Below are 27,290 nucleotides of genomic sequence, written 5' to 3'. Positions count from 1 at the left end.
AGCCTGCTTCTCCTCCCTCTGCCTGTCTCTGCCTCTCTCTCTCTCATGAATAAAATCTTAAAAAAAAAAAATGCATAAAAGAAACAACTGCTTAATTGAACTATCAATTAGAAAGACACTGCTCTGAGAAAAAAAAAGATAAGCAACTGACTGAAAGAAAATACTTGCAGAACACTCATTTGATAAAGGACTGGCATAGAGAATGAATGGAAATCTCACAACAATCCAATAAAAAAAGGAGGTGGGCAACAAAATATATGAACAGACGCTTCACTGAAGAGATACATACACAAGTAGTAAATAAGTACATACATGATAGGATGTTCAGTAAATCAGTGGCCATTAGAGAAAATGAAAACCAAAATGAGATATTAATACACATCTATCAGAATGGGTCTTTTTCTTTTTCAAATATATTATATATTTATTCAAGAGAGACACAAAGAGAGGCAGAGACACAGGCAGAGGGAGAAGCAGCAGGCTCCTCGCAAGGAGCCCGATGTGGGACTCCATCCCCAGACCCCGGGGTCACGCCTTGAGCCGAAGGCAGACGCTCAACCACTGAGCCACTAGGCATCTCCAAAATGGGTCTTAAAGGAAATTAGCCTAAGAAAAGACTTCTTAAAATGAGATTAATTTAAGAATTTTACTAAGTAATATCCAGAGACACACCAATTGGGATTCCAGAAATCTTACCAATTTACGAACAGTTTCTCTTAAAGCTTTCTCATCCTCAATCATAATGGCCATATCTTTCTGAACAGTTGAAGCCACTACGACATCTAGTACATCAGCCTTGGAAGCCATCTTGCAAATCATCTCATCGTGGGAAAATACACAATAGCGATGAAGCAAGCGATAATGCTCCACACACTGTCGGCCTAATGGCAGCTGTTTCAAAAGACAGAGGATAATACATGACATTTATCTTTCTTTCTCCTTTTTATTTCCAAAGACTTCTGATCATTATCACATTACCAAAGAGCATATTCTGGGTCATAATACATTTATCAACCCTATAGCCAGACTCTAAGAGGCCTTGGCCCTTTTCTAGCCTTTGCATCTCAAAGCTCTGGCATGTCAGGTATCTAATTAAAAAGTAGTTTAAAAAACCCAATGTATGATGGTGCCTGGCTGGCTCAGTCAAAAGAGCATGCAACTCAATCTCAGGGTCATGAGTTCCAGCCCCACTTTGGGTATAGAGATTAATAAAGACATTTTTAAAAAACCCAATGTATTAACAACGTGTCAATGTTCAGTGTACAATCTAACTGGACATGAGAATTTACACATTTCCTGAAATAACAATGCTGACTTAAACCTGCTTCAGGGAATTAACGATGCTCTAAACTATTTAATGGAAAATAATTTCAGGTACAGGTAGTACTATTACTCAGTAAAGCACTGAAACAAGGTTATAATTCATTAAATTTAACATCACACACTTGAACTAGATCTTTTTATGTAAAAGAAAAGTATTAATACCAATATAAAAATTCCACCTTACAACTAAAACCAAATGCATCATTAAAAATTGCTGTATTATACATTAAATTTAAACTAGTGTTACATAGGCTTAAGACTGAATGAACTTTTTGTTACAAGTTTGCAATGAGATACTGAATTTTCCCAAAATGTAAATCAACAGACTCATTTATTCATCAAGTCTCACTTTTACAAAAGAAAAACTTATCAGCTAAACTGAGCAGTGTGCTTAGTCAGTACAGGCTTGATATGTGGTGCCAAGTGCTTTACCCCACTGTGGATGGTAATCAATTTGTAGACCAGCCATTTGAGGAGCAACAGGTTTAAGCAACCACACACATGAAAGCTTCTCAAGTATCATATACTACACTTCAGTAGGAAAACAATATATTCAAAAAGGCTAAGTCATAATTACATACCCAATCGACAGTGCAGAAGTTAACAGCCTCAGCAAAATTAAAACCTTGATTAAAACCACTGTGGTAGGCTCTTGGAAATGTAATCACAAACTCCCCAGCACACTGATTAGTTCTGTAAACCTAGAGAGACAAAAATTGGGGATTTTTAGTGACATTCGTGAAAGACAATCTGGACACAGACTATCAGATGATATTCCAGAAAGAGAAGCTTTCTTCTAATTACAAGTGAGCCAACAAAAAGAATTATGGTAGAATGATCATAGAGATACTCTATTCGGCCACAAGATGGAGTAGTATTCCAAACTATGAGGGTTGATTAGGCTCTAAATAGAAAACATGGATTTTACTATAAAAATTGGCTACATCCAGGATTAGGACACATCTAAATATAACTACAATTACGAGTATTCTAATATTATTATACCAAAATAGCATTCTTTTACCACCAATTAATGAAATTCCACTGTTTTTCAAGTATGTCATTCCATAAAGAGATCTTATTATAGCCCTCAAGCTTACCTCCCTCCAACAATTCCTTTTCCCACCCCAACTCAAAAAAACACCTGTATTAAGGCAGCAATCTCTTGGATGTCAACCTTAGCAATATTTTTCTGGATAGGTCTCCTTAGGTAAGGGAAACAAGCAAAAATAAACTCTTGGGACTACAGCAAGTTAAAAGCTTTTGCACAGCAAAGGAAACAAACCATCAATAAAAATGAAAAGGCAAGCTACTGAATGGGAAAAGACATTTGCAAATGATATATCCAATAGGGGTTAATATCCAGAATATATAAAGAACTCATTTAAATCAACACCAATAATCATCATTGAATTGAAAAATAGACAAGAATAGACATTTTGCCAAAAAAGATATACAGATGGCCAACAGATACATGAAAAGATGCTCAATGTCCCTAATCATCAAAAAAAATGCAAATCAAAACCACAGTGAGAGGTCTTCGCTCATGTATTAGAATGGCTAATAACAAAAAGACAACAAGTGTTGGCGAGGATGTGGAGAAAAGGGGACCTTCGTATACTGTTGGTGGGAAGTAAATTGGTGCAGTCACTGTGGAAATATGTGTACCCCTGTGTTCAATGCAACATTATTTACAATGACCAAGATATGGAAGCAATCTAAGTGTCCATTGACAGGTGGGAGTAAAGACGTAGTATAAATATACAAAAGAATGTTTGTATATTATTAATATTCCGCCATAAAAAAAAATCTTGCTGTTCACAACATGGATGGACCCAGAGAGTATTATGCTAAATAAGTCAGAGAAAGAAAATATCATGATTTCATTTTTATGTAATCTAAATAAACAAAACAAAACCAGGAACAGACTCAAATACAGAGAACCAACTGGTGGTTGCTAGAGAGGAGGGGATTGGGGGCATGGGCAGAAAGAGATTAAGAGGTACAAATTTCCAGTTATAAAAAAAAAGTAATAATAGGAAGTCACAAGGATGAAAGTAGAGCATAGGGAATATAGTCAATAACTACCTGGTGACAGATGATAACTACACTTACTGTAGTGAGCATTTTGCAATATATAAAACTGTCAAGTCACTATGATGTACAACTGAAACTAATGATGTCATTAGTTTGAACTAATACAGTTTGAACTAATAATAGTTTGAACTATTGAAGTATAGTTCATTGAACTATATTTCAATAAAGTCTTTTTTTTAAATTTTTTTTCAATAAAGTCTTTTTAATTAAAAAATCCTTATTAATCTAGGCACGCACACAAATCCTCAGATTGAATTTACGAAATAATTAAATATCATTTCAATATATCTTTCTACATCAACAGTTGTTCAAAATGTAGTTCCCAGACTAACAGTATCAACACCAACTGGGAACTTGTTGGAAATGCCAATTCTCAAGCACCACCCAGACCAACAGAACAAGAAACTCTGGGGACGCCTGGTTAGCTCAAAGGCTGAGCGTCTGCCTTCGGCTCCCTGCCACGGTTCAGGGATCAAGTCCCACACTGGGCTCCCGGAGGAGCCTGCTTCTCCCTCTGCCTGTGTCTCTGCTTCTCTCTGTGTCTCTCATGAACAAATAAAATCTTAAAAAAAAAAAATCAACAACACCCAAGAAACTCTGGGGGTGAGATTCAGCCAAGTGTATTGTCACCTGCCATTCAGGATTGATTCAGATATAGTCAGAAGTTTGAAAACCACTACCCACCACACAAGTACAATCTCTTCTACTCGGAGTACCTCCTCCCTTCCACCCCAAATCTGCCAAAAGTATTCCTTATTAGAGCTCCAAGTCCTATTAGTTCAAATGGTCACTATAGGTCCTTTCTAATTCTCCAGAGAGTTAAAAGGTCAGCTACCTTGTTGACACCACTGTCAAACCACACCACCATGCCATAATCTGTGTAAACATTATCTGTCTTTTCCCTTAAATTGAGAGTCCTCAAATGTGCAGATTCACTCATGTTATCTCTATGGCCCAGAATCAAGCCCCAAGGGTTCCTCAACTTAATAATGGAGAACCATGGCAAAAGGTCTCATCTAGGGGCAAGTTACTTATAACAAATCAGAAAGATCAATCAATATGAATGGGAAAACTTCAATGTGGAAAATACCAACAACGAGGAGATGATGGCATTTTGGGAGTTACTGATCATTATTTTTTAAGCTATTGTCCATAAATAATTTTATTCCCTCAAAGAAAAAAACCTTTGCATCTGCCCTCATTTACTAGCCTATGAACCCCAAGGCATGAAGTTTAGGTCACATCATCAGGAATTCACTTTAGCACAGAAAATGTTATCATTCACATCTGGTCTCATAAAGTATCTTCAGAGCATTCTCCAACAGGAAGCCTATATACAAATAAGTGTCACTTTGTAGAGGAGCATCAGAGGCAATATCAGCAACAGCACCTTTCAGTCTAGAATCCAAGCTCAAGGACTTGAAATTAATTTTCTCGTTAGGGGCACATGCCTTCAGCTCAGGTCATGATCTCTGGATCCTGGGATAGAGCACCCCGCCCCCCTGCCACCGCCCCCAGCTCCTGCCCCAGGTCCCAACGCCCTGCTCAGTGAGAAGCCTGCTTCTCCCTCTCCCTCTGCCCCTCCTCTCCCTACTCAAGGACACTCGCATTCTTTTTCTCTCTCAAATAAATAAAAATCTTTAAAATAAATAAATAAACAAGCTTAATTAGGGGTAGAGGTATAATATAACTATTATCTACTAAGCATGCAAATCATTTCAGTTTATCATTCAAAATTTAGTTCATATAGATTCCATAAATTATTTTTTTAAGTACGGACAGGGTATCAAGGATTCTGACACTAGAGTTTAGATCTAATTGTAACAGAACCTAGACATTTTCACAGTAAATCATACAAATAACACCAAGGTTTTTGTTTTGTTGCACTGAAAGACTGAAGTTATAAGAAAAATTATAATTTAAAAAGCCTGAATTAGACACTGAAAAAGAAAAGGAAGCATCACATTTAATATTTGCAAAATATGGCTGCTTAGCAACCTAGTTATTAACCACAACAAATTAGTTTTTATGGTGTCCAAGGATCCAGTCTTATTGGCTTGCTGCAATATAGTATCATATTCCACCAAACAGCTGCTTCTGCTATCTAGTTATGGTATGGGACACACGTAACTAAACCAACTTCATAAAAAACTGAGTAACAAGAAAGAGAAGTGGTGGATTAAGCCTGAGTGCAGGAAGATTGACCCAGAACATACAGGCACTTCATGAGTCATCAGGGTATTGGGGTTCATGATGGTCACAAGCTGATGGAGAAGATCTGGCTGGGACACAAAGAGCTCTGGAGCTAGTTTCTTCATTACATTTTCTAGCTGCTCGGCAGCATACCCTGGGACTCCATACCAGGTTTTTGGCTCACCCCTGGAAACAGATTGTAAAAATAAATCAATCTTAAGAAATACAAAAACATGAAATTTCATTAGAAAAAAATCAGTCTGCAACTCTAACACCAACAAAATGGTTAACAAGCTGTATTTTTCAGGCCCTGCTTTGTAATATTATGCTACAAGGAATGTTCAAACTGAGTAAGTGTCATTAGAAATGCGATCTAAACATATGTGATGTGGGATCCCTGGGTGGCGCAGCGGTTTGGCGCCTGCCTTTGGCCCAGGGCGCGATCCTGGAGACCCGGGATCGAATCCCACATCAGGCTCCCGGTGCATGGAGCCTGCTTCTCCCTCTGCCTATGTCTCTGCCTCTCTCTCTCTCTGTGACTATCATAAATAAATAAAAATTAAAAAAAAAAAAGATTTAAAAAAAAAAAAATAAAATAAACATATGTGATGTATTTTCCCCCTTCAAGTATAGAGTTTAAATATGAGACTTTCCATCTGAGGTCACTCTTCTCCCTCCCATTTTTATATGACTCTTTAGAAAATATAAGTATCTAGAATTTCTAAGAATATAAGGTATCATGCTAGCTACAGGGTATGTGGTTACCACAATTTCCTATAGCAACTGATAAGGGATGGCAACTCTCCATCTTCCTTTTCCCTTGTCCATTCTGACAGGCGAGGTTAAAGCAAACACTAATAAGGCAATTAGCATTTCTAAAGAGCTCTTATTCTTCAAAGCACTTTAAACTGTCGACCAATTAATCTGTAACATCCCTATGAGATATGGTAAATATAATCTTCATTTTACAGCTGGGAGCAATTGCCTAGGGAGACAGAACTGATGCTCCACATATATTTCCCAACTCGCTCTTTCTTGTGGTACATCTTCAAATTCCTTGTAGGGGCTTTTAAGTGAGTTACAGATCTTCAAATACTTCCGTACTTAGAAAAGCAAAGGAAATGGAGGAGGTAAAAACAGATGTGAAAGAAGAAATGGTTTTGGCTAAAGAGTTTAAAAAGTTTAATTGAAAAGTCTATCTGTACGCTGCCACCACACACCCGCGCACTGAAGAAGCCCTTTCTACAGTAATGACTGTCAGAATTCAGCACAAAACAGAAGTTGGCAGTCCCGGGGACCTGGAGGACGGTGGGTCCTATTCTCCACCAGTTTTCCCAGGGGTATCTGGGCTGCCACTGCCACGTGATGGGATTTCTCGATAGTAAAAGCAATGCTCGGTGCTTTTTAATCTTGCCATGAGTGAAAGCTTCTTTCACTAAAAGCTGTATATAAATCCCCTCCCCAAAAACATATTATACTTGAAAAACTGTGTGCAATTTCAGGGGATTTACGGATTTCCTAGGAATCTTTCAGAACCACTGCCTTAACTTATTAAGATGCTTATTTCAAGAGTAGTGAAAACTTAAGGAAAAAATAGTTTGTTACACTTCAGACACGCTTAAAAAGTTTCTAGCCCAGCTTACATCCTATGCGTAGGTTATGAAGAACTTCTTACCAGTGCAGGTAGTTAATGGAGTAACTCCAGTGGTCTTCAATATGCCAACAGAATGAAGAAAAGCACATTCCCACATACAACCAAGGAAGTTTCATGCCGCATATATCAGCAGTAATGTGAGCAAGGACAGACTGCTCCATCACTGGCATATTGTTCAAATTCCAGCCACTATCAAGATATTCCTAAAAAGGACACCAAAAAGGTATAAAGGTTTAGCCATATCATGCTAACATTTTAGATTCTGAATGCTTCAAAAAGCTGGCTGAAAAGTCTTCAAAATAAAAAGGCTGGGGTCAGAGAAAAGGAGGGGAGACCACTATGCTAACTTCTTAGATGCCCATAGATTAGATGCTCAGTTTTGAGCTTTAATATAAATAGATTCATATAGCATATACTTTTGCATTTGCTCACGCCCTTGTGTTGGCTACAGAGGAAATACACAGTATGAGTCCATTTATACCAAGTTCAAAAACAGGCAAACTAATCTGTGGTGTTGTAAGACAGGATAGTGGTAGTCCTGCGACAGGGAAGGTAGTAAAAGAGGGGAAGACAAAAGGGGAACTTCTGGGGTAAGGTTTGGTAAAGTCCTAATTCTTGTTCTAGTGCTGGTTACATGGGTGTTTTCAGTTTGTGAAAATTCATCAAGGTGTGCACATGATTATGAACTTTTCTATGTATCTGTTAGATTACAAAGTGGTTTAAAAAAACCTGACTTCCTACTAGGATAGGAATAGAAAACTTCCTAGAAGTTTGTTATTGTGGCAAATGATAGATTTATAAGCACTAAAGTTCAAAGATAAATTTAGGTCTGGCCTCAATCCCTCAAATTTTCATTGGAAGGCGATACCAAGTTACAGACTAAAGGCAAAGGGAGATTAAGTAATCTCCCCATATCATCAAAATATAGTTGAACAGCTGGGACCTGAATTCCTCTCTGGGCTCTATCTGTTTTTCTCAAAGTCATTCAATATCTGGTAATCAGGGGCACCTGGGTAGCTTGGTCGGTTAAACATCCTACTCTTGGTTTTGGCTCAGGTCATGATCTCAGGAGTGCTGGGATCAAGCCCCATGTCAGGCTCCCCACTCAGCAAGGAGTCTGCTTATCGCTCTCCCTTGCTTGTCTCTGTCTCAAATCAATACATAAAGATTTTTTAAAATCTGGTAATCGGGCAGCCCAGGTCACTCAGCGGTTTAGTGCCTGCCTCCGGCCCAAGGCCTGATCCTGGAGACCCGGTATCAAGTCCCATGTTGGGCTCCCTGCATGGACACTGCTTCTCCCTCAGCCTGTGTCTCTGCCTCTCTCTCTCTCTGTGTTTCTCATCAATCAATAAATAAAATCTTAAAAAAAAAAAATCCGGTAATCAAGAATGTGCTGAAAGTAGTCAAATTATTTCGAGCCAACCAAATAGAATTTTAATTAATAATTCAAGTTCCAACTACATATATGTATGCAGTAGGCAGTAAGTACAGTAAGTCCTGTACTATTAGCTTTAAATACAGGCCTCTGCTTGAAAGAGAAGTGCCTCACAGCTAGAGCCTACCTCCTCTTCAGGTGAAAGTTTAATTTTCCCATCTCGGACAGGGAAGCCACTGCCAAATTCTTTTGAGGCAATATCAGCTCCATATTCTACTGTGACATCCTCTTCAATAGTGCTTACCAGTCGCCAAAATTCTTTCTCAACTAGTTCTGTGGGAACCATCTGGAAACAAAACAAGGAGGAAGACAAGAAACTGAATTTTTTCACAGACACTCACAAACTACCCATGACCAATCTGAAAAGATAAGCTAAATGACAGGAATCACAGGACAGCACCCTGAGGAAAATTATAAACATAATGTTCCACAATTGATCCCAGGCAGTTCAGACATGGGAAACAATTTCTAAAAGCAATTTTATAACTAAAAGAGTTAAGTACTGATTAAGAATATATGCTCCTAAATCACCAACCTGACCACTATACTAAAAGGGAGTCAAGGAAAGCTAAATTCTGACATTCAAAAACTAGAGGTTTGGGAACCCTGGGTGGCGCAGCGGTTTAGCGCCTGCCTTTGGCCCAGGGCGCGATCCTGGAGACCCGGAATCGAGTCCCACGTCGGGCTCCCGGTGCATGAAGCCTGCTTCTCCCTCTGCCTGTGTCTCTGCCTCTCTCTCTCTCTCTCTCTCTGTGTGTGTGACTATCATAAGTAAATAAAAATTAAAAAAAAAAAAAAAAAAAAGAACAAGGACCAGAAATGGTAAACCTTGTTTAAAAAAAAAAAACTAGAGGTTTTTGTGGGTGAGAAATATAACTTGGTTGACCATTATACAGTAATAGCTGTGTTTGAATCATACTTCGTCCTTCGAGATGTGCTATAACACATTACCTGAGTCCATCCTTTCATTAATGACCTAGCTGTGAGTAATGCAGGCAACCATGATGAAAAAGACAGAGTGCAAAATTGAACAAAAGGAGCAACTACTTTGCAGCAGCATGTAGTAACATAAAGAGCCACGAGACTGAGTGTCTAGGATCTGTTATTAATCTGATGCAAGTTTAGAGAACGGGAACTTAAATGCCTCAATGTCCTCAAAGTCCTCATCTTCTAAGTAAAATAAAAAGCCAACCAAGGATAGAAAAAGAGAGGTCATATACGCACCACCACGACTAGTTAAGCAAACATACGGGGAAATCATACAATGTAAGAGGGGTCAAAATAACTGAAAGTCAAATAAAGTATAACTTGAATTTTATAAGCTCATTAAGTATTTTAAATAACCTAACAGCTTTTGTCAGTACTATCAGGAAAAACAAGTTCACACATACATTATGGGTTCCCATAAATGATACAGCCATTAAAGTGGGGAAAAAGTGGATAAATACTGACCTCAGTAAGCATCCCAAGAAAGCAATCCAACTAAAAAGAGACCTATATGTGTGAAGGGTCATCTATAGTACTTTGTTGGGGAGGAAAAAAAAAAAAACAGCTTAAGTGTCCAGTATTATGGCAGAAAACCATTCAATTCTGGTGTATTCACTTGATGGAATATAAAAATGCTGAATGAAAAATGTTCATGCTTCTAAGAGCGTAAAAGAGAATTTAAAATATAGTCATCTTAAAGTTTTAAGATACCAACTTTTGTGAACATAACAACATATAATGGGTTCCCAATGCACAGCATGCTGACTGGCACAGAGGAATCATTCAATAAATTGTGAAGTTTTCTTTAAATTAAATTTGCACTAAAAAGATTTCTGATGATTTCCTTTATTAACATTGTTATTCCTGCTGTATGATTTGTGTGGCAAAGACCATCTTTAGAGAAATCAAGTGAAAAACCAGAATCATTTTAATGTAACGTGGACTTTTAATACCACTAAACAAATTAAAGGTTTCACTGTTTATGATAACGATTATCAAAAGTAAGTACCAAGGGAAATCGTCTTCATACACCTTTTTTCTAAAAGTTACTAAAATCCCATATCAAAGCAGTATGTATGTACATACATGGACTGGCATGTTGAAATAATCAGATTTGAATGCATCCGCCATTTCCCCAAAAGTACGGAGGGTATAATCTCTGGCTGCTTGTTCAAAGCCAAATGCTTCTTGTGGCTTACTACATTCCTGCCAAAAAGAAATAAAAAAAAGGTAAAAAGAATATTTTTACTTACATATAGTAATATTTTGATGTATTTTTTAAAAAACAGATTAGTAGAATTACTTATATAGTGTTTGTTTAAAATAGAAAAGTCTGGGGATCCCTGGGTGGCGCAGCGGTTTAGCGCCTGCCTGCCTTTGGCCCAGGGCACGATCCTGGAGACCTGGGATCGAATCCCACATCGGGCTCCCGGTGCATGGAGCCTGCTTCTCCCTCTGCCTGTGTCTCTGCCTCTCTCTCTCTCTCTGTCACTATCAAAAATAAATAAAAATAAAAATAAAATACTTAAAAAAAAAATAGAGAAGTCTGGATTGATAAAGATCAAAACAACTGTTGTCTATCAATTGTGAAATCATACTATTTTTAAGTCATTCAGTCTAAGAATTTTTGCAAACACCATGCAATGCTTTTTTAAATGAAAAAAAAATTTTGGTAAATATTTTATTTATTCACGAGACACATAGAGAGAGAGGCAGAGACAAAGCAGAGGGAGAAGCAGGCTCCCGGCAAGGAGCCCAATGTGGGACTCGATCCCAGGACCCCGGGATCACACCCTGGGCCAAAGGCAGAACACTCAACCTCTGAGCCACCTGGGGGTCCCCCAAGCCCAATTTTCTCTTTTTTTTTAAGAATAGTTAAAATTTTTTTTCTGCCTCTTAGCTCCTTGCATAGCTCGTGGGACTCACTGCCAAGACCTCCTTCCTAGTCAGGCCACTTTTTTTCATGAGACTCACTGTTATCAATTGCTAAATCTAAAACCTAAAAGCAAACAAAAAACATCCTAAAGGAAATTTTTTTTGTTTTTTGTTTTTTAAAGAATTTGTTATTTATTTATTCATGAGAGACAGAGAGAGAGAGAGAGAGAGAGAGAGAGAGAAAGAGGCAGAGACACAGGCAGAGGGAGAAGCAGGCTCCACGCAGGGAGCCCGACGTGGGACTTGATCCCGGGTCTCCAGGATCACAACCCGGGCTGAAGGCAGCGCTAAACCACCGAGCCCCCGGGGTGCCCCGAAGGAAATTTTCTTTTATTTTTTTTTTCTTAGTATTTTATTTATTTATTCATGAGAGACAGGGAGAGAGGCAGAGACACAGAGAGAGAGGCAGAGACACAGGCAGAGGGAGAAGCAGTCTCCATGCAGGGAGCCCGATGTGGGGCTCAATCCTGGGTCTCTAGGATCACACCCTGGGGCTGAAGGTGGGGCTAAACCACTGAGCCACCCAGGCTGCCCCCCCAAAAGGAAATTTTCTAATGCTATCTCTGCCATTAGTTCTTACCTGAGCCAAACACTTAGGACACCTCCAGTCTCCCTTGGGAACATCATGGAGAGGTGGGATCAAGCAAAAGGTGTGGTAACTGTCGTCACACCCATCACACAAGAGAAGCCGGTCTTCATCGTTGCCACTGCCACACAAGAGGCAGACATACAGATCCACCTGCAGCAATAAAATAGGTACAGAACCAAGGAGCATGAGCTACATTTGATTTTGTCAAATTCTAAGGATGCAACGGAGAGAGGCATAATCTAGTTTTTCTATCTTTCAAATGAAAATGTGTCACCCCCAGAAGAGGTATTTTAAATAAAAATGCTTCTTTTACAATGCTTAAGGCATTCCCAACACTAAAGTGTAATCTCAAAACATTTTCAGCTGTGTTTTTTTTAAAGATTTTTTTTTAAATTTAGGGGCGCCTGGGTAGCTCAGTTAGTTAAGCATCCAACTCTTGATTTTGGCTCAGGTCATAATCTGAGATCTCATGCCCCACTGACCCTCTCTCTCTTTAAAAAAAAAAAAAAAAAATGAGAGAGAGAGAGAATGCACATGCATGGGAGGGGTAGAGGAAGAGGAGAGAGAATCTCAAGCAGACTCTGGCTAAGTACAGAGCCAGAAGTGGGGCTCCATCCTACGACCTATGAGATCACAACCTGAACCAAAATCAAAAGTTGGATGCTTAAAAAAAAAAAAAAAAAAAAAAAAAAAAAGTTGGATGCTAAACCAGGTGCCCCTCAGCTGTGTGTTTTAAGATTTGTTACTAAGATATCAAGCTTCTAGTAGCTTGGAGAATGATAATCTAGAAAAAGAACATGTTGGGCAATAAATTTATCAACTTAACCAAAACTAGAATTTATAAGGAAAAAAATTCAATTTTGCCACATTTAAAGGGAAAGAAAAATGCTTAATTAACCATATTAAATTCCTTTATATTTAAAAAAATAATAATAAATAAATTCCTTTATATTTTAATTAAGGGTTCATGGTTAACAAGTTCCTCAAATACACAGTAATAAAAAGAAATAAAAATAAATAAATACACACACACACATATTACCTATTATGGACAGAACTGTGGTCTTCCCAAATTCATATCTTACTGTCTTAACCTCCAGTTATCTCAGAATGTGACTATATTTGGAACCAGGGTCTTTGAAGAGGTTAAGGTAAAATAAGATCATACCGAGTGGACCCTAATGCAGTATGATTAGTATTCAAGAAGAGATAAGGAGATAGACAGGTACAGAGGAAAGCCATGTAAAGACAGGGAGAAGACGACCTATAAGCAAAAGAGAGAGGGCTCACGAAAAAAACCAACCCTACAGACACCTTGGTCTTAGACTTGCAGCCTCCCGAACGCTGAGAAAAAAAATTCTGTTGTTTAAGCCACACAGTCTGTGGTACTTTGTTATGGCAGACTAATAGCTTGCAAACTAATACCATTACCCAATAAAATGGAAAGCTAAGAACTCAACTAATCCGGGAATCTTACTTTTTCAGTCTTTTTGTTGTAGCAAATAAAAACCTGGTTTCTGATCATTTTCTGATTGTGTTTTTTTTGTTTGTTTGTTTTTTGCTTTGGTGGGGAGGGAGGGAGGAAATGATATTTATGAATAGAACGACACCTAATTGGAATAATTCCAAATTCCAAGATAAAAAGCATTGTGGTCAAGCTACTCACTGAGCTCTGAGAAGAGGGCAGAGAAGAAAAGCAACCAGATGTTCTTTAATGTCCTCAAGCCTTACTTTTCAGTTTCCATTTCAGTAAATGGCTGCCTAATCCTCCAAGTTTTGCTGAGGTCTCCGTTCCTATCCCAACTCCTTTCCTTTTCCTTCCCTATCGTAAAGTTGGAAAACATCAAATTGATTTTTTATCTAGCTCTCAGCTCATTTGGAGGTGACCTAGTGATTTATGAACATTCCATATATGATCCAGCTCACCATTATTTATCTCTAAACTGCATGTACTCCAGAAAAATGGCTGTGGATGCTCCCTATATGCTACTATTAGCCTCATAATGCATTTGTGTATTTCCTCAATTAAAAACTGATACTACAAATGGACATGAAAAGGACTTTTAAATTCTGACACTCTAAGCTAGTAGTCTTAAGTGAGGCACAGAAGGACAAAATGAGGGGTAAAAGTGTTTTAAAATGTCAACTCACAGCATTGGTGGTTTTTTTAGATCGGCTCTTGGGTTTTTCCTTCTCGCTTTCTATAATGTGTTCTTTCTTCTCAGTGGGTTCTTGCTTGAGGATGCCTTTCATTTCTTTTTCTGTAAGAGGCAATCCGAGTTAGTGCTTCCTTTTTTTTTTTTTTTTTTTTAATTTTTATTTATTTATGATAGTCACACAGGGAGAGAGAGAGAGAGAGGCAGAGACATAGGCAGAGGGAGAAGCAGGCTCCATGCACCGGGAGCCCGACGTGGGATTCGATCCCGGGTCTCCAGGATCGCGCCCTGGGCCAAAGGCAGGCGCTAAACCGCTGCGCCACCCAGGGATCCCAGTTAGTGCTTCCTGTACTACACTTTGCTCACCTTGCTCCTGCACCTCTCACCTCTCCCTCCCCAAACCACACACAGGACACATACAACTTCCTTGTTCTTTTCAATGCAAGAGCAACAACACCCAGTATTACCACATTCAAGGGCTGGTGCTGATTACTTTATGATAAAATGCAAACTCTCACACCATTTAAATGTAGGCAATTCTGGATATGGGTACTTCTGGAGTTGTTGCTAAGGTTTGTAGGCTTTTAAAAGATACAGTCTCCTTAATGACATGTTACCCAGACAAGACACACATTGATGAAAGGAGATTCCTGCCAATATTAACTGTAAGAGACTAACAATATACCAACTGTACCTCCTCCACATTAGAGATTATCCCTCCATAACCTATGACCACTTACTACCCCCAACTTTTCAGTTCCAAAGACTGAGAATTTTGGCTATGAATTAATGACCTATCCTATGGTGGGTGCTGTGCTAAATGCTTTCCATAGATTTAACCTTTTGCAACAAATCCATTTCAAAGATAAGAAAATGGATAGTAAAAGTCGTCAAGAAATACCTATGGTCATAAACCCATTAGTGCTTAAGCCAGGAATCAGATTCAGATCTATATTTTTAAAACTCCATCTACTTTTCACTACATTGTGCTGCCTTTCCACTAAACTCACCAGCCACTAAGACAAACTAATTTTAATCACGTCTTCATTTCTATGTGCCTGTCTATATAGGATTTAAGATTTTTTTTAAATAGGGGATCCCTGGGTGGCTCAGGGGTTGAGCGCCTGCCTTCGGCCCAGAGCCTGATTCTGGAGTCCCAGGATCGATTCCCACATCGGGCTCCCTGCATGGAGCTTGCTTCTCACTCTGCCTGTGTCTCTGTCTCTCTCTCTGTGTGTGTCTCTCATGAATAAATAAATAGAATCTTAAAAAAAAAAAAAAAAGTTTTTTTTTAATAGTCCTGACCTTATCTCTCAGTGACTGACATCAAACAATGGCCAGCCAAGCAATTACCAACTAAAACTCAGATTTAGAAACCATGTCTACCTGCCATGCCTGAAATAAACGTATCATGTATCTTGTCAAGCACCTATGGTGCTCAGAAATCACTTCTTTTCAATGAATGCTATTTAACCAAATTGCAAAGTAGCAATTGGTGACAGCTGAGAAACTCAATCATATTTCTAATATGCATATCATCATCTGTTTACTTTTACTGGTTACTATGAGTCTAGAGACATTAACATATTAAGATTTTATTTTGGGGCTCAACCCCACTGACTAGTATTTAATAGTTGTTATAAGTGTTTCCTTAATTAACAAATGAATGATTTTTACTAATTTACATTATACTTCTTTCCTATTCATGGATAAACCTTCTTACCATTTTCACATTTGGGAGTTGGACAGCCCATTCGTCGTCTCAGGTTATGAGTTCTGGCTTCTGTGGTCTCTTCTGGTTCAATTTTAATATTCATGGCCTTTAAAAAAATTGTCATATACATAAATATTTCCTTTCAAAAAAGGTATCTTTTAAAAAAAAAAGGTATCTTTTAAAATCCAACTGAAATCTCAAGGTGACTACAATCTTATAAATTGTCTCTATTAATAGGCATTCAAAACATTCTTCTCTCTCCCCATGGAGATCTACCTTTAAAATTACTATTATTTATGGAAAGAACAAAGATCTTAGAAGTTACAAGAGTATCTCCACTTTGACAGGTCAAAAAAATAGGGAAGAATCAAAGGATCAGGAACAAATTAAATTGTTATTACAAGCTACTCTTCTAACATCACTAAATTAGTAAGGATTCCCCTATCCTTAAACTGGTCTCAATTTCCAATGTTTCTTAAAGAGGTAATACTTATCAATAAAACAACCTTTGTGAGGTGTTCGTAGAACTATATATGATCGTTTTTGCCTGTGTTCATTCATATGTACTCAGATGTCCACTGATGATAAAATTTCTCCCAGGGTGCTGTCATCACCCTATGTGTCTCTCATCAAGGCAAACCTAGGCATCCATAGCACCTGGGCATCTCTTATATTGAAAGATCAAGATGTGCTCAGTAGCTGTTTTCTTTTTAATCTTGACCAATAATTACTAATAATCAGAGACTGATTTAGACACCTGATTACCGCCACGAAGCTTCCCAGTTCCAAAATGCTCTCATACATTATCACTGATTCCTAACACTTACATGTCCATCAAGCTAGGCAAGAACCCAAAATTCCTATCTCTGTATGGAAACAAGGTAAGTGGGAAAATACTCTTCTCTTCCTTTCCCAAGGGAAACCTCTCAGAGCAGAAAAATCTTGAAGTAAACCGTCTTTCTCATCAGTTCACGCCTCCTGGTCTTCTATTCTGGTCTTTTATCTTATGTATTAAATGCCTCAACCCCCATGCTGCCTAATTATTTTGTCTTAGTTCTCTATTCCTTAGCCTTAATCTCTCAATAAACACTGCCCAACTTCATGAGGGTAACAGGCAAACCAAACATCATCATAATGAACCCCTCTTCTTAATTCTGCAAATAAAGCAGCTGTCTGTCCAGGCAGCATAAACCTAGAGAGAGTCCTTTGATCCCTTATCCCTTTGGCAGTACAGTCCCCCCAAGTATAAAAGCTAGAGTACAAACAGTTAACAAGAGTTAATAAGACAAGAGTCTACAGTTAACAAGGTTCAAAACTATGAAGAGCACATGCAGGAGAGAAATCCAGTTAGACAGACATTGGTACGAGGGCTCACGAATTCCATCTAATGAACCTCATGAGGCCCTCACCTCTGCTCTCATGCGTTTTGCTCGTCGGGCTGGGGGACATGTTTCTGAGGGCTGCACAGACTGCCTCTGGGGAATATCATGAGGTTTGTACTCCTTGTCCTTTGTGTCTGTGTTCAGGTTTGGCTTCTGCAGACACTAGAGATAAAACACAATTTATTAATGAATTTCCTCTCCTTTTTAATCTTAAGAATTTCAACGTATTTTGCAGTATATTTTACAGTTATGTATTGATACATAAAAGGTCTACAATTTTTAAAATCTAAATAAAACACAAGTCTGCAATTACCAATCATATACCCACACACATATTAGAGTTTTAAAACTTTTTGCAGGTGAATGGTGTTGCTTCAATTCATTTAACTGTTCATGACATCAGGTTACACCAGGCCACAGCAGGCTTAAGGCACTCCCAATGGGCCACCTGTAATTATCCTTGCTTGCAACTGTCAATTAACTGAAGGCTCAAACTGTTAGAAAGGCTCCTTATAAGTTCCCAAAGTAACTTTCCATATTGAGAATATTTGATTTTTTATAATGTTTAGAGGAAAAAAATATGGAATCCAATAGGTTTTCTACATATTAGAATTCTACAGTTTCAAATATAACTAGCAATGCTCTGTGATCAAAGATATTATCTGAATTGAGAAAACATGTAATTTGACTGATGTGTTTTCCCTTATAATAGTGCTTTCACTTACTTCAACATATTCCTACAAGGTCTAACTCACAAGACAAGGGTTAATAGGTAACCCACAGCAATAACTGGTTCTGATCAGAAAAGAAGTTTCTCTTGCTTTATTTTTTAGTTTGACTCTAAGCTTGCTGATAAAGAGTATTTAATGCCCACACAATAAAACATGGTAACATCAAAATATAACCACCGAATCTACTATGAATTTCAAGTAAGTTAACACTCCCTTCATAATAGGACCCACGAGTACCACAGGAAGTATTTTTAAAAGCAGGTTCCAAATTGTAACCACTTAGGATATATTATCTATGCTAGAATAAGACACAGTTATCCTTTTAGAACTCCTGGCTCTATGGATACCATTACTACCATATAGTCTCACTATTGGCTCCTTCGTAACATGTGTAAAAAGAATTCAGAAAATTGGGGGTGGGGGGGACAAGAATAACAAAAGCAGAGTAATCACCTGTCAGAACCCATTTCTAACATCTAAGAAATATACCACAAAAATACTGATAGATTACATAATACTCTAAACAAATAAATAAACCTACCACTGGTACAACAACCTATATATTAAATATTCTGCTAATTCTAATTAAACTCTTACATTAATTTGATCTGGAAATGTTAACTAATGTGGATTATCACCATTCTGTAACAAGTCCTCAAGTTGGGACACGTGGGGGACTCAAGGGTCAAGCGTCTGCCTTTGGCCCAGGGTGTGATCCTGGAGTCCCGGAATCGAGTCCTACATCAGGCTTCCTGCATGGAACCTGCTTCTCCACTTCTCTATCTCTCACTGTGTCTCTCATGAATAAATAAAATCTTCAAAAAAAAAAAAAGTCCTCAAGTTGAACGTTTAGAATATATTTAATGAAAGCATGCAGATTGGAATAAAATCTGCCTATCATTTAATTAACCTTTTTTATGTATTATGTAAGCTTTCTATTTGAGACCTAAAAGTATGTAGGTAGAAACTGAATTGAATCAAGAAATTTTATCAAGTGGATGGTCAGATATTTAGAGATTAGGGGCACCTGAGTGGCTCAGTCAGTTAAGTATCCGATTTGATTTCAGCTCAATCTCAGGGTCATGAGACTTTGCCCCTTCCCCACTCATACCCACATGAGCACTCTCTAAAATAGTGTTTTGTTTTGTTTTTTTTTAAGGAAATTCAGAGATTATGTGGTCCCTATCTCTTACTTCCATTAACTATGGTCTGCTTCATTCTAGAAGGACTTTAGAGATCTAAGGTAAAATCAAGCTCAGAAACTTTCAGAAGATATATGAAGAGCTTCTCTTTTTAAAAATTTAAATTCAATTTGCCAACATATAGTATAACACCCAGTGCTCATCCCATCACAGACCCTCCTCAGTGCCTGTCACCCAGCCATCCCATCCCCCCACCCACCTCCCTTCCGCAACCCTTTGTTTCCCAGAGTTAGGAGTCTCTTGTGATTTCTCTTCCTAATTTTTCCCCAGTTTCCCCCCTTTTCCCTTATAATCTCTTTTCACTATTTCTTATATTTCCCATATGAGTGAGAACATATGATGATCATCTTTCTCCAATGGACTTATTAAACTCAGCATAATACCCTCCAGTTCTATCCACATCAATGTAAATGGTGAGTAGTCATGCTCTCTGATGGCTAATATTCCATCATGTATATAGACCACATCTTTATCCATTCATCTGTTGAAAGACATCGAGGATCCTCCCACAGTATGGCTACTGTGGACACTGATGCTATAAACACTGGGGTGGTGCAGGTGTCCCTTCATTTCACATCTGTATCTTTGGGGTAAATACCCAGCAGCCCAATTTTTAACTTTTTTATTTTATTTTAATTTTTTAATTTTTAACTTAAGGACCCTCCACAATGTCTTCTAGAGTGGCTGTACCAGTTTGCAGTCCCACCAACAATGAAGAGTTTTATTATGTTGTTTCAAACCGCAATGCTGGACACAAAACTGAGGTGTTTGCTTTGTATCTAATGCTAGTACATGTAGACTAATTTAACCTCTGAGAACCTGAGATTGAGAGGTGACTAATAACCACAGCATGAGGACACCATCCTACAGAGAGCAATCGACTGAGGTATTTAGAAAACATGGGAATACAAGAGGGCCACCTGAATGGCATAGTCGGTTGAGCATCTGACTCTTGGTTTTGGCTCAGATCTCGGGGTTGAGAGATCAAGCCCCCACATTGGCTCCATGCTCAGTGCAGAGTCTTAAGAGTTTTTCCCTCCCTCTTCTCTGCCCCACTTCCCTTTCTCTAAAATAATAAATAAACCTTAAAAGAAAAAAAAAAAGAAAGAGCCTCTGTCCCACAGCACCGGTGCCTCTCCACTCAACTTTCTTTAAGCTTCCCAAAACTTACTCTAGGCTTTGGGTCACCCTTTAGCAACAATTCCTTTGTTGGGCATCATTTTTTCCCCTTAATATTAAGGCTTTATTTTTAGATAAGTTTTAGGTTAAAATGAAGGTGGAGATTTACACTATATACATCCTGCCCCTCCCCCATGCACAGCCTCCCCCATTGTCAGCATCCTTCACCAGAGTAGTGGCTCATTCGTTATAGCTGATGAACCTGCGCTGACACATCATTATTAGCTGAAGTTCATAGGTGACATTAGGAGTCACCTGTTGTGCTGAACATCCTGTAGATTTGGACATGTGTAACGGCGACGGAGGATATTTTCACTGCTCTAACAATTGTCTGTGCTCTGCGTATTTTCCCCCACATGCCCTCCTGCCCCCAAACCCCTGCTGATCTTTTTACTGTTTCTATAGTTTTGCCTTTTCTTGAATATTAAATGTTTGGGACCATAAAGTAGATGTAGCCTTCTCATGTTAGTTCTTTCACTTAGTGATATGCATTAAGACTCCTCTCCTTGTCTTATCATGACTTGAAATCACTATCCCTTTTGTTTTTACATTTCTTTTCTTTTTAATTTTTTTTAAAATTTATTTATGGTAGTCATACAGAGAGAGAAAGAGAGGCAGAGACACAGGCAGAGGGAGAAGCAGGCTCCATGCACCGGGAGCCTGATGTGGGATTCGATCCAGGGTCTCCAGGATCGCGCCCTGGGCCAAAGGCAGGCGCTAAACCGCTGCGCCTCCCAGGGATCCCCGATCTCTTTTCTTTTTAATGCTGAATAATATTTCACTGTCTGGATATGCCACAGTTCATTTATCCATTTACCTGATGAAGGACAGCTTGGTTGCACTCATGTCTTGGCAATTAAGAGTAATAAAGTGGCTAAAAACATCCTTGTGCAGGTTTTGAGTGGACATAAGTTTTCAATTCCTTTCAGTAAATACTAAGGAACATGACTACTGAACTGTACGGTAACACAGTATGTTTAGTTTTCTAAGAAATGGTCAAGTGTCTTCAGAGTAAGCTGTGTCATTTTGCATTCCTGCCAGCAATGAATGAAAACTTCTATTGTCCTTACCAGCCTTTATGTTGTCAGTGTTCTGAATTTGGCCATTTTAATAGGTGTGTGGCAGCATCACGTGTTCCTCTCTTTTAAAATATATCTATTCCATTTATCCTTTCTCTAAGAATGATTTTCAAAAATGGGCTAAAAATTAAGTACAAAAAATGGCCATCACAGTATAATAAATATAACATTCAACAACAGGGGAAATCAAAGTCTGGCTATAAACACAGAATGCCAGAGTCATTCAACTATAGAACTGCAAAAATATTCAAGGACATGGCAAATACTCATGATATATTAAGCAGGGGAAAGGCAGGATAGAATACTGTAAATGAAGAATACAATTCCAGTGTGTGCATATATGCGTAAAAACAGCCTTGAAAGAAAAAACAGGTTGAGAGGATTACGAGTGATTTTACTTTCATCACACTTTGTTTTTAAGCTTTCTGCAATGAATACCTTTCAGTGCCTAGAACATACTTAGTACAGAGTGGGTCCCTCAATAAATATTTATCTGTCTTGTAAATGTAATGTTTGTAAAAGGCATCTTTTTTTAAAGGCATCTTTAAATACCTATTCATTTCAGACTACAATTGAGTAAGTGCTTATATGCTTTTCAACTATGAAACTTACACTACACCTAAGAATATGTATTTTTTTTTTCAATGTTGCAAACCATAAAGCAGGTAGACTCTTTCCTCTTATTGTGGCTTCCACACTGAAACAGAAAAGTTAATAAGGAGAAAATCTACTGTAGGCAACTCTATATAGATGTGACTTTATGGAAGCATAAAGGTTCCACATACAATGTTCTAAATAATTTCATCCCTGGGTTCATTAAACATTCACACATGTATATTTTAAAAATGAAAACTTTCTGAATATTAGATTGGTCATGCCCTTCTAGGTTGAAAAGAAAGCTCCCCTGGAATCAAGAAGGGAGAAAGGGAAGAAAATTGCAATGCTATAAAAATCTATAGGATTTGAGCATTACAGATGCTATCTCTATAATATGAAAACAGACTTCTGATTAGTAGTTTGCCCTCTCGAAACTATGTTATTATCTTTCTACTTCTCCATAACACAGTAACAATTCTTAAAATTATAGGGCTCAGGGCTCTTGCCTTAGAATAACTCAAAGGGTGTAAACCGATTATGACATTATTCTTTCCAGCAGGGTCTTGAAATAAGATTTTATAATACATTTTAATTACGACGAAAGTTATTTGAATACATTGGCAAATACCATCTAAGAAAACAAACATGGCTACACAGGAACTATTAGAAGAGGGATCCATTAGCTATACAGCATTAAGTCCCCTACCTTTTACCCACATCAGCATTCTATCTGAAAATCTCAGAGATCTCAGCAGGCAAGAGAAAAGGTAGCCAAGTTATTTCACAGGTGGTACTTTCATGTGACAACGAGGAATATGCTCTCCAAAGTATGTGAAGGCAAAAGTACAACCCATAACAAGATAATAATCAACTTGTCATTAGGAAGACACAGCGTTAATGAAGTTAAATACAGACTTTGGCTTCTGACAGCAAAAGGCTATTTCCTCCACAATCTTATTCATTCCAAAAACCCACTCTAATATGGCTGTTCTCAAAACAAAACAGAAACATAGGAGGAAAAATTCACAATATGAAGTCTTCTCAACGATGCTCTCCACACAGAATTAGGCCTCTTCATTCACCCTGAAAGACAATATACAAATAAGCTGTGCAATAAAACAGGTTAAGATTGGCATCAATACTTACCCTCAAACTGTCTCCTGACAGGAACAAGTTGTAGGGATTGAGGATGCGTTCATAATGCCCTCTGATATGGGAGCCCACAGCTTTGCCAGGAGCAAATCCCATCTTGGTGGCAATTTTGGTCCATTTTCTATCCTTGCAAACAACTGCAAATCCACCTTCTTCTGCAACTAACTGTTAATAGCAAAAGAAATCAGAAACACCTGTACAGAAATCACTTCTAACTCCTTCTTACCTAGGTATGACTCCAAGAACAAAATGTTCTTGGCTATGGTTATTTTTAAAAACACATTTTCCAAGTCAAAAGAAAATATACTTGCACTACTAATTTCAACCTAGAAAATTAAAAGATTGCTTTTAACAATATAGTCCATAAACATTTTGTACCCCCAAAAGCTACTTCTCAGTTCCCCAGAGCAGTCAAGATTTTCTGGGAGGACGAACAGATCAATAACTAAATCTCTAATAATGAATGAGCCCTAGTACTTTGTCCAACTCAGTGGTCCTCAAAAATCTCCATAAACTGGGATGCCTGGGTGGTTCACTGAGTGAGTGGTTGAGCGTCTGCTTTCTTTTTCTTTCTTTCTTTTTTTTTTTTTTTTTTTTGAGTGTCTGCTTTCAGCTCAGGATGTGATCCTGGGTCCTGGGATCAAGTCCCACATCGGGCTCCCCACAGGGAGCCTGCTTCTCCCTCTCTGTGTCTCTCTCTCATGAATAAATAAAATCTTTAAAAAGAAAAAAACTGCATAATAAGCCAAGGGAGTGGGAGAGATGGCACCATTTTGGGGTAAAGAATGTAGGTTTTTTCAAAAAAAAAAAAAAAAAAAAAAGAATGTAGGTTTTACACTGAAGTAAACCTGAAAACCTGAATTTCAAGTACTGAATTATGACTCAGCCTTTAGCGCTGGTCAATTTTCTTCTTGAGCCCCATTTGCTTGAACTGTAATAAAACAGAAAGGAGTATCCTACAGAAACATTGTTAAGTTTTAAAATGACACACACAAAAGGTGGCAGCAAAATATTTCACAAGGTGAGGCTTTCAGATCGGACAAGTAGAGCCCGAACATCACTAAAATGAATAGAGAATTTCATTTTACATATTTCAAACAATACGTTTCTCCATAAGGTGAAGAAGATCAAATTCAGGCTGGCAGAAAGATACTAAATGAGGGAGATGGCCATTAGCCTCTTACCTTATTGAGCTGAAACAAGTCCAAGATCTTCCTCTCCACATGTGGAATTTTCAGAGTACTTCCCTGTAATTCCCAGTACTTTGCAATCTGATCCAAGAAATTCAGCTTTACTCGAGTTTGGGCCTAAATGACAAAGAAATGAATTTTAATCGCATTTAGCTTCTTTTAAAACTCCTGTGTATTACCTATGTGTGTGGTATTTTCACTCTTAATATAGTTAAGTGAGGCGCACCTGGGTGGAACAGTCAGTTGAGCATCTGACTTCCTTTCAGCTCAGCTCACAATCTCATGGTCGTAAGATCACGCCCCACATGAGGCTCTGTGCTCAAAGTGCAAAGTCTGAGATTCTCTCTCCCTCTGCCCCTCCCACATATGCTCTGTTTCTCTCTCTAAAATAAATCTTTAAAAAGAAAAAAAGAAAACCTAAGTGAAATAGCACTTCTTTATTTTTTGAAAAGATTTTATCTATTATCTGAGAGACAGAGAGAGCAAGAGCACAAGCAGGGGGAGCAGCAGGAGAGGGAGAAGCAGGCTCCTAAAAAGGGAGCCCCATGTGGGGCTAGATCCCAGGACTCTGGGACCATGACCCGAACCAAAGGCAGATGCTTAACTGGAATGAGGCACCCAGGCGCCCCATGAAATATCACTTCTGAATTCAATACAGAAACTACCAAAAAATATATATACAAAATAAAGCTGGTTAAATAATTATTTAATTCAGCCCCTACTATGTCTCAAGCAAAAAGTTAAGCACTTAATAAGCCTTCCCTTAAGTAGCATTCTGAAAAGCACTTTCACTTACTCCTATATTTTGTTATTGGTTAAAATTATATAGCAAGTAATGGTCTTTTGGTCTTTTTACAATCGAGGTAATTTTAAAGGTCTATTCTTTTCAAGTACAAGTTTTCTTATTTTCTCAAACACAAATCCTTTTTTTTTTATTTTCTAAAGATTTTGACAGAGAGAGAGAGAGAGAGAGAAAGAGAGCGCACAAGCAGGGGGAAAGGCAGAGAGAGAGGGAGAAGCAGACTCCCTGCTGAGCAGGGAACCTGATGTGGGGCTCGATCTCAGGACCCTGAGATCATGACCTAAGGTGAAGGCAGATGATTAATCAACTGAGCCACCAGGTCACCCTCTCAAACACAAATCCAAAATCAGATTTACAACAGAGATTCCATATCAATTTTAATGAGTCCTGACAAGATAACAGAAAACCAGAGGAAACTTTCTTAATTAATTGTATTCATTTAACAAATTATTACTGTTGTCTGTAAGTTATTAAAATTTTTTCTGTCATTTTTCTTTCCTCTCCTTGAAAATTAAAGTCTGATAGTTTTAGGAGTTTTATCTTGCTCAAGAGCAAAATTGAGATGAATGTTCAAATGTTCCCAAAGGAACTAAGGTACTAAGTACAAAGGAACAAAGGTACTAAGACCTCAAAGTTAGTACCCATTTCCTATCTTTTAAGCTCATGTTGAAAATATAGACACTAGATGCTACTACCACCAGTGTTCACAGAATGCCAGTGAACGTATATTCCATTTAAGTTAAAAATGTTTTTTTTATAGAAAAGCGTGATTCAATATGAAAGGTTTTCAAAATGTTAACGTAAACACTACTTCTAGATTATTAATACTTAAGCCTTCTTCACTCCATACTTTAGGATTTCAGTAGCAAACAGATTGAAGAAACATCTCTTCTCTAGAGAATACCCAAGTATTCCTCACTCCTCCTTAAGAAATTAAATTTTAGGGGATCCCTGGATGGCTCAGCAGTTTGGTGCCTGCCTTCGGCTCAGGGCAAGATCCTGGGGTCCCGGGATCGGGTCCCACATCAGGCTTCCTGCGTGGAGCCTGCTTCTCCTCTGTGTCTCTGCTTCTCTCTCTGTGTGTGTCTCTCATTAATAAATAAATAAACTCTTAAAAAAAAAAGAAATTAAATTATGTTATTAAATCTAAGTGAAGATGTGTATTTGGAAAAAAATTAGAGTTGGAAATTCCTTTCCATTAGATAGTCTCAAAGTACATTCCCTTCAAAATCTAAATTCTTGGGCAGCCCCAGTGGCTTAGCAGTTTAGCGCCACCTTCAGCCCAGGGTATGATCCTGGAGACCCGGGATCAAGTCCCACATCAGGCTCCCAGCATGGAGCCTGCTTCTACCTCTGCCTGTCTGTCTGTCTGTCTCTCTCAAATAAATAAATAAATAAATAAATAAATAAATAAATAAATAAATAAATAAATAAATAAATAAATAAATAAATATTAAATCTGATTTCTTGTGGTTGTCATCTAATTTAAAAGGATTTAAATGAATTAAGAGGCCAAAAGTGATTGACAAAAAGTGTTTTCAATGAAATCTGGCTTGCTACAAAAAGGCCTTTTTGTCATTTTCATAGCAAATTTGTTTTACCGTGATTATCAATTATTGGCTGTATTTTAGCTTCACTAAAACCAGTAGATTTGTGACAGAGATTCTTTGAAGAAAGTCCCTCTACAATACAGTCCACCAGAACAACAGTTAAGATATTACCTCCAATTCATTCAGCCTCTGGATACGAGGGGTAAAATGAAGTTTGTCAACATCACATGCAAATGGTGGCTGCCAATCCTAGGGGACAAGCAAAGGCTTTGATTAGATGAATTTATAATTCTGAAATTATAAAAATTCTGTTAAAACCCCAGCTTAGTAAAACACATTATCT

The 27,290-nt window shown here is 38.1% G+C and overlaps 1 protein-coding gene across 6 annotated transcripts in view; it reads right to left on the bottom strand.

Moving 5' to 3' along the window:
• KDM5B (lysine demethylase 5B) overlaps nucleotides 1–27,290 on the bottom strand; it is an 86,129-nt gene that overhangs the window by 32,120 nt on the left and 26,719 nt on the right. For all 6 annotated transcript variants that reach the window (XR_005361779.1, XM_038541856.1, XM_038541855.1 and 3 more), the window contains exons 2-14: nucleotides 27,119–27,196; nucleotides 24,590–24,712; nucleotides 23,400–23,570; nucleotides 17,493–17,627; nucleotides 16,093–16,189; nucleotides 14,365–14,474; nucleotides 12,205–12,363; nucleotides 10,776–10,895; nucleotides 8,830–8,988; nucleotides 7,289–7,470; nucleotides 5,637–5,799; nucleotides 1,905–2,024; nucleotides 697–891 (exon numbers count right to left, since the gene is read on the bottom strand). Coding sequence is in view for 5 of the 6 variants with exons in the window: in XM_038541856.1 (XP_038397784.1) it covers nucleotides 697–891; nucleotides 1,905–2,024; nucleotides 5,637–5,799; nucleotides 7,289–7,470; nucleotides 8,830–8,988; nucleotides 10,776–10,895; nucleotides 12,205–12,363; nucleotides 14,365–14,474; nucleotides 16,093–16,189; nucleotides 17,493–17,627; nucleotides 23,400–23,570; nucleotides 24,590–24,712; nucleotides 27,119–27,196 (1,812 nt within the window). In the remaining variant the exon portion in view is untranslated. The remainder of the gene's footprint in view (nucleotides 1–696; nucleotides 892–1,904; nucleotides 2,025–5,636; nucleotides 5,800–7,288; nucleotides 7,471–8,829; nucleotides 8,989–10,775; nucleotides 10,896–12,204; nucleotides 12,364–14,364; nucleotides 14,475–16,092; nucleotides 16,190–17,492; nucleotides 17,628–23,399; nucleotides 23,571–24,589; nucleotides 24,713–27,118; nucleotides 27,197–27,290) is intronic.

The sequence above is a fragment of the Canis lupus genome, chromosome 7 (genome assembly GCF_011100685.1).
Source record: "Canis lupus familiaris isolate Mischka breed German Shepherd chromosome 7, alternate assembly UU_Cfam_GSD_1.0, whole genome shotgun sequence".
Taxonomy (NCBI): domain Eukaryota; kingdom Metazoa; phylum Chordata; class Mammalia; order Carnivora; family Canidae; genus Canis; species Canis lupus.
The sequence above is the reverse complement of the archived record's forward strand: the minus strand, read 5'-3'. Positions and strand labels throughout refer to the sequence as shown.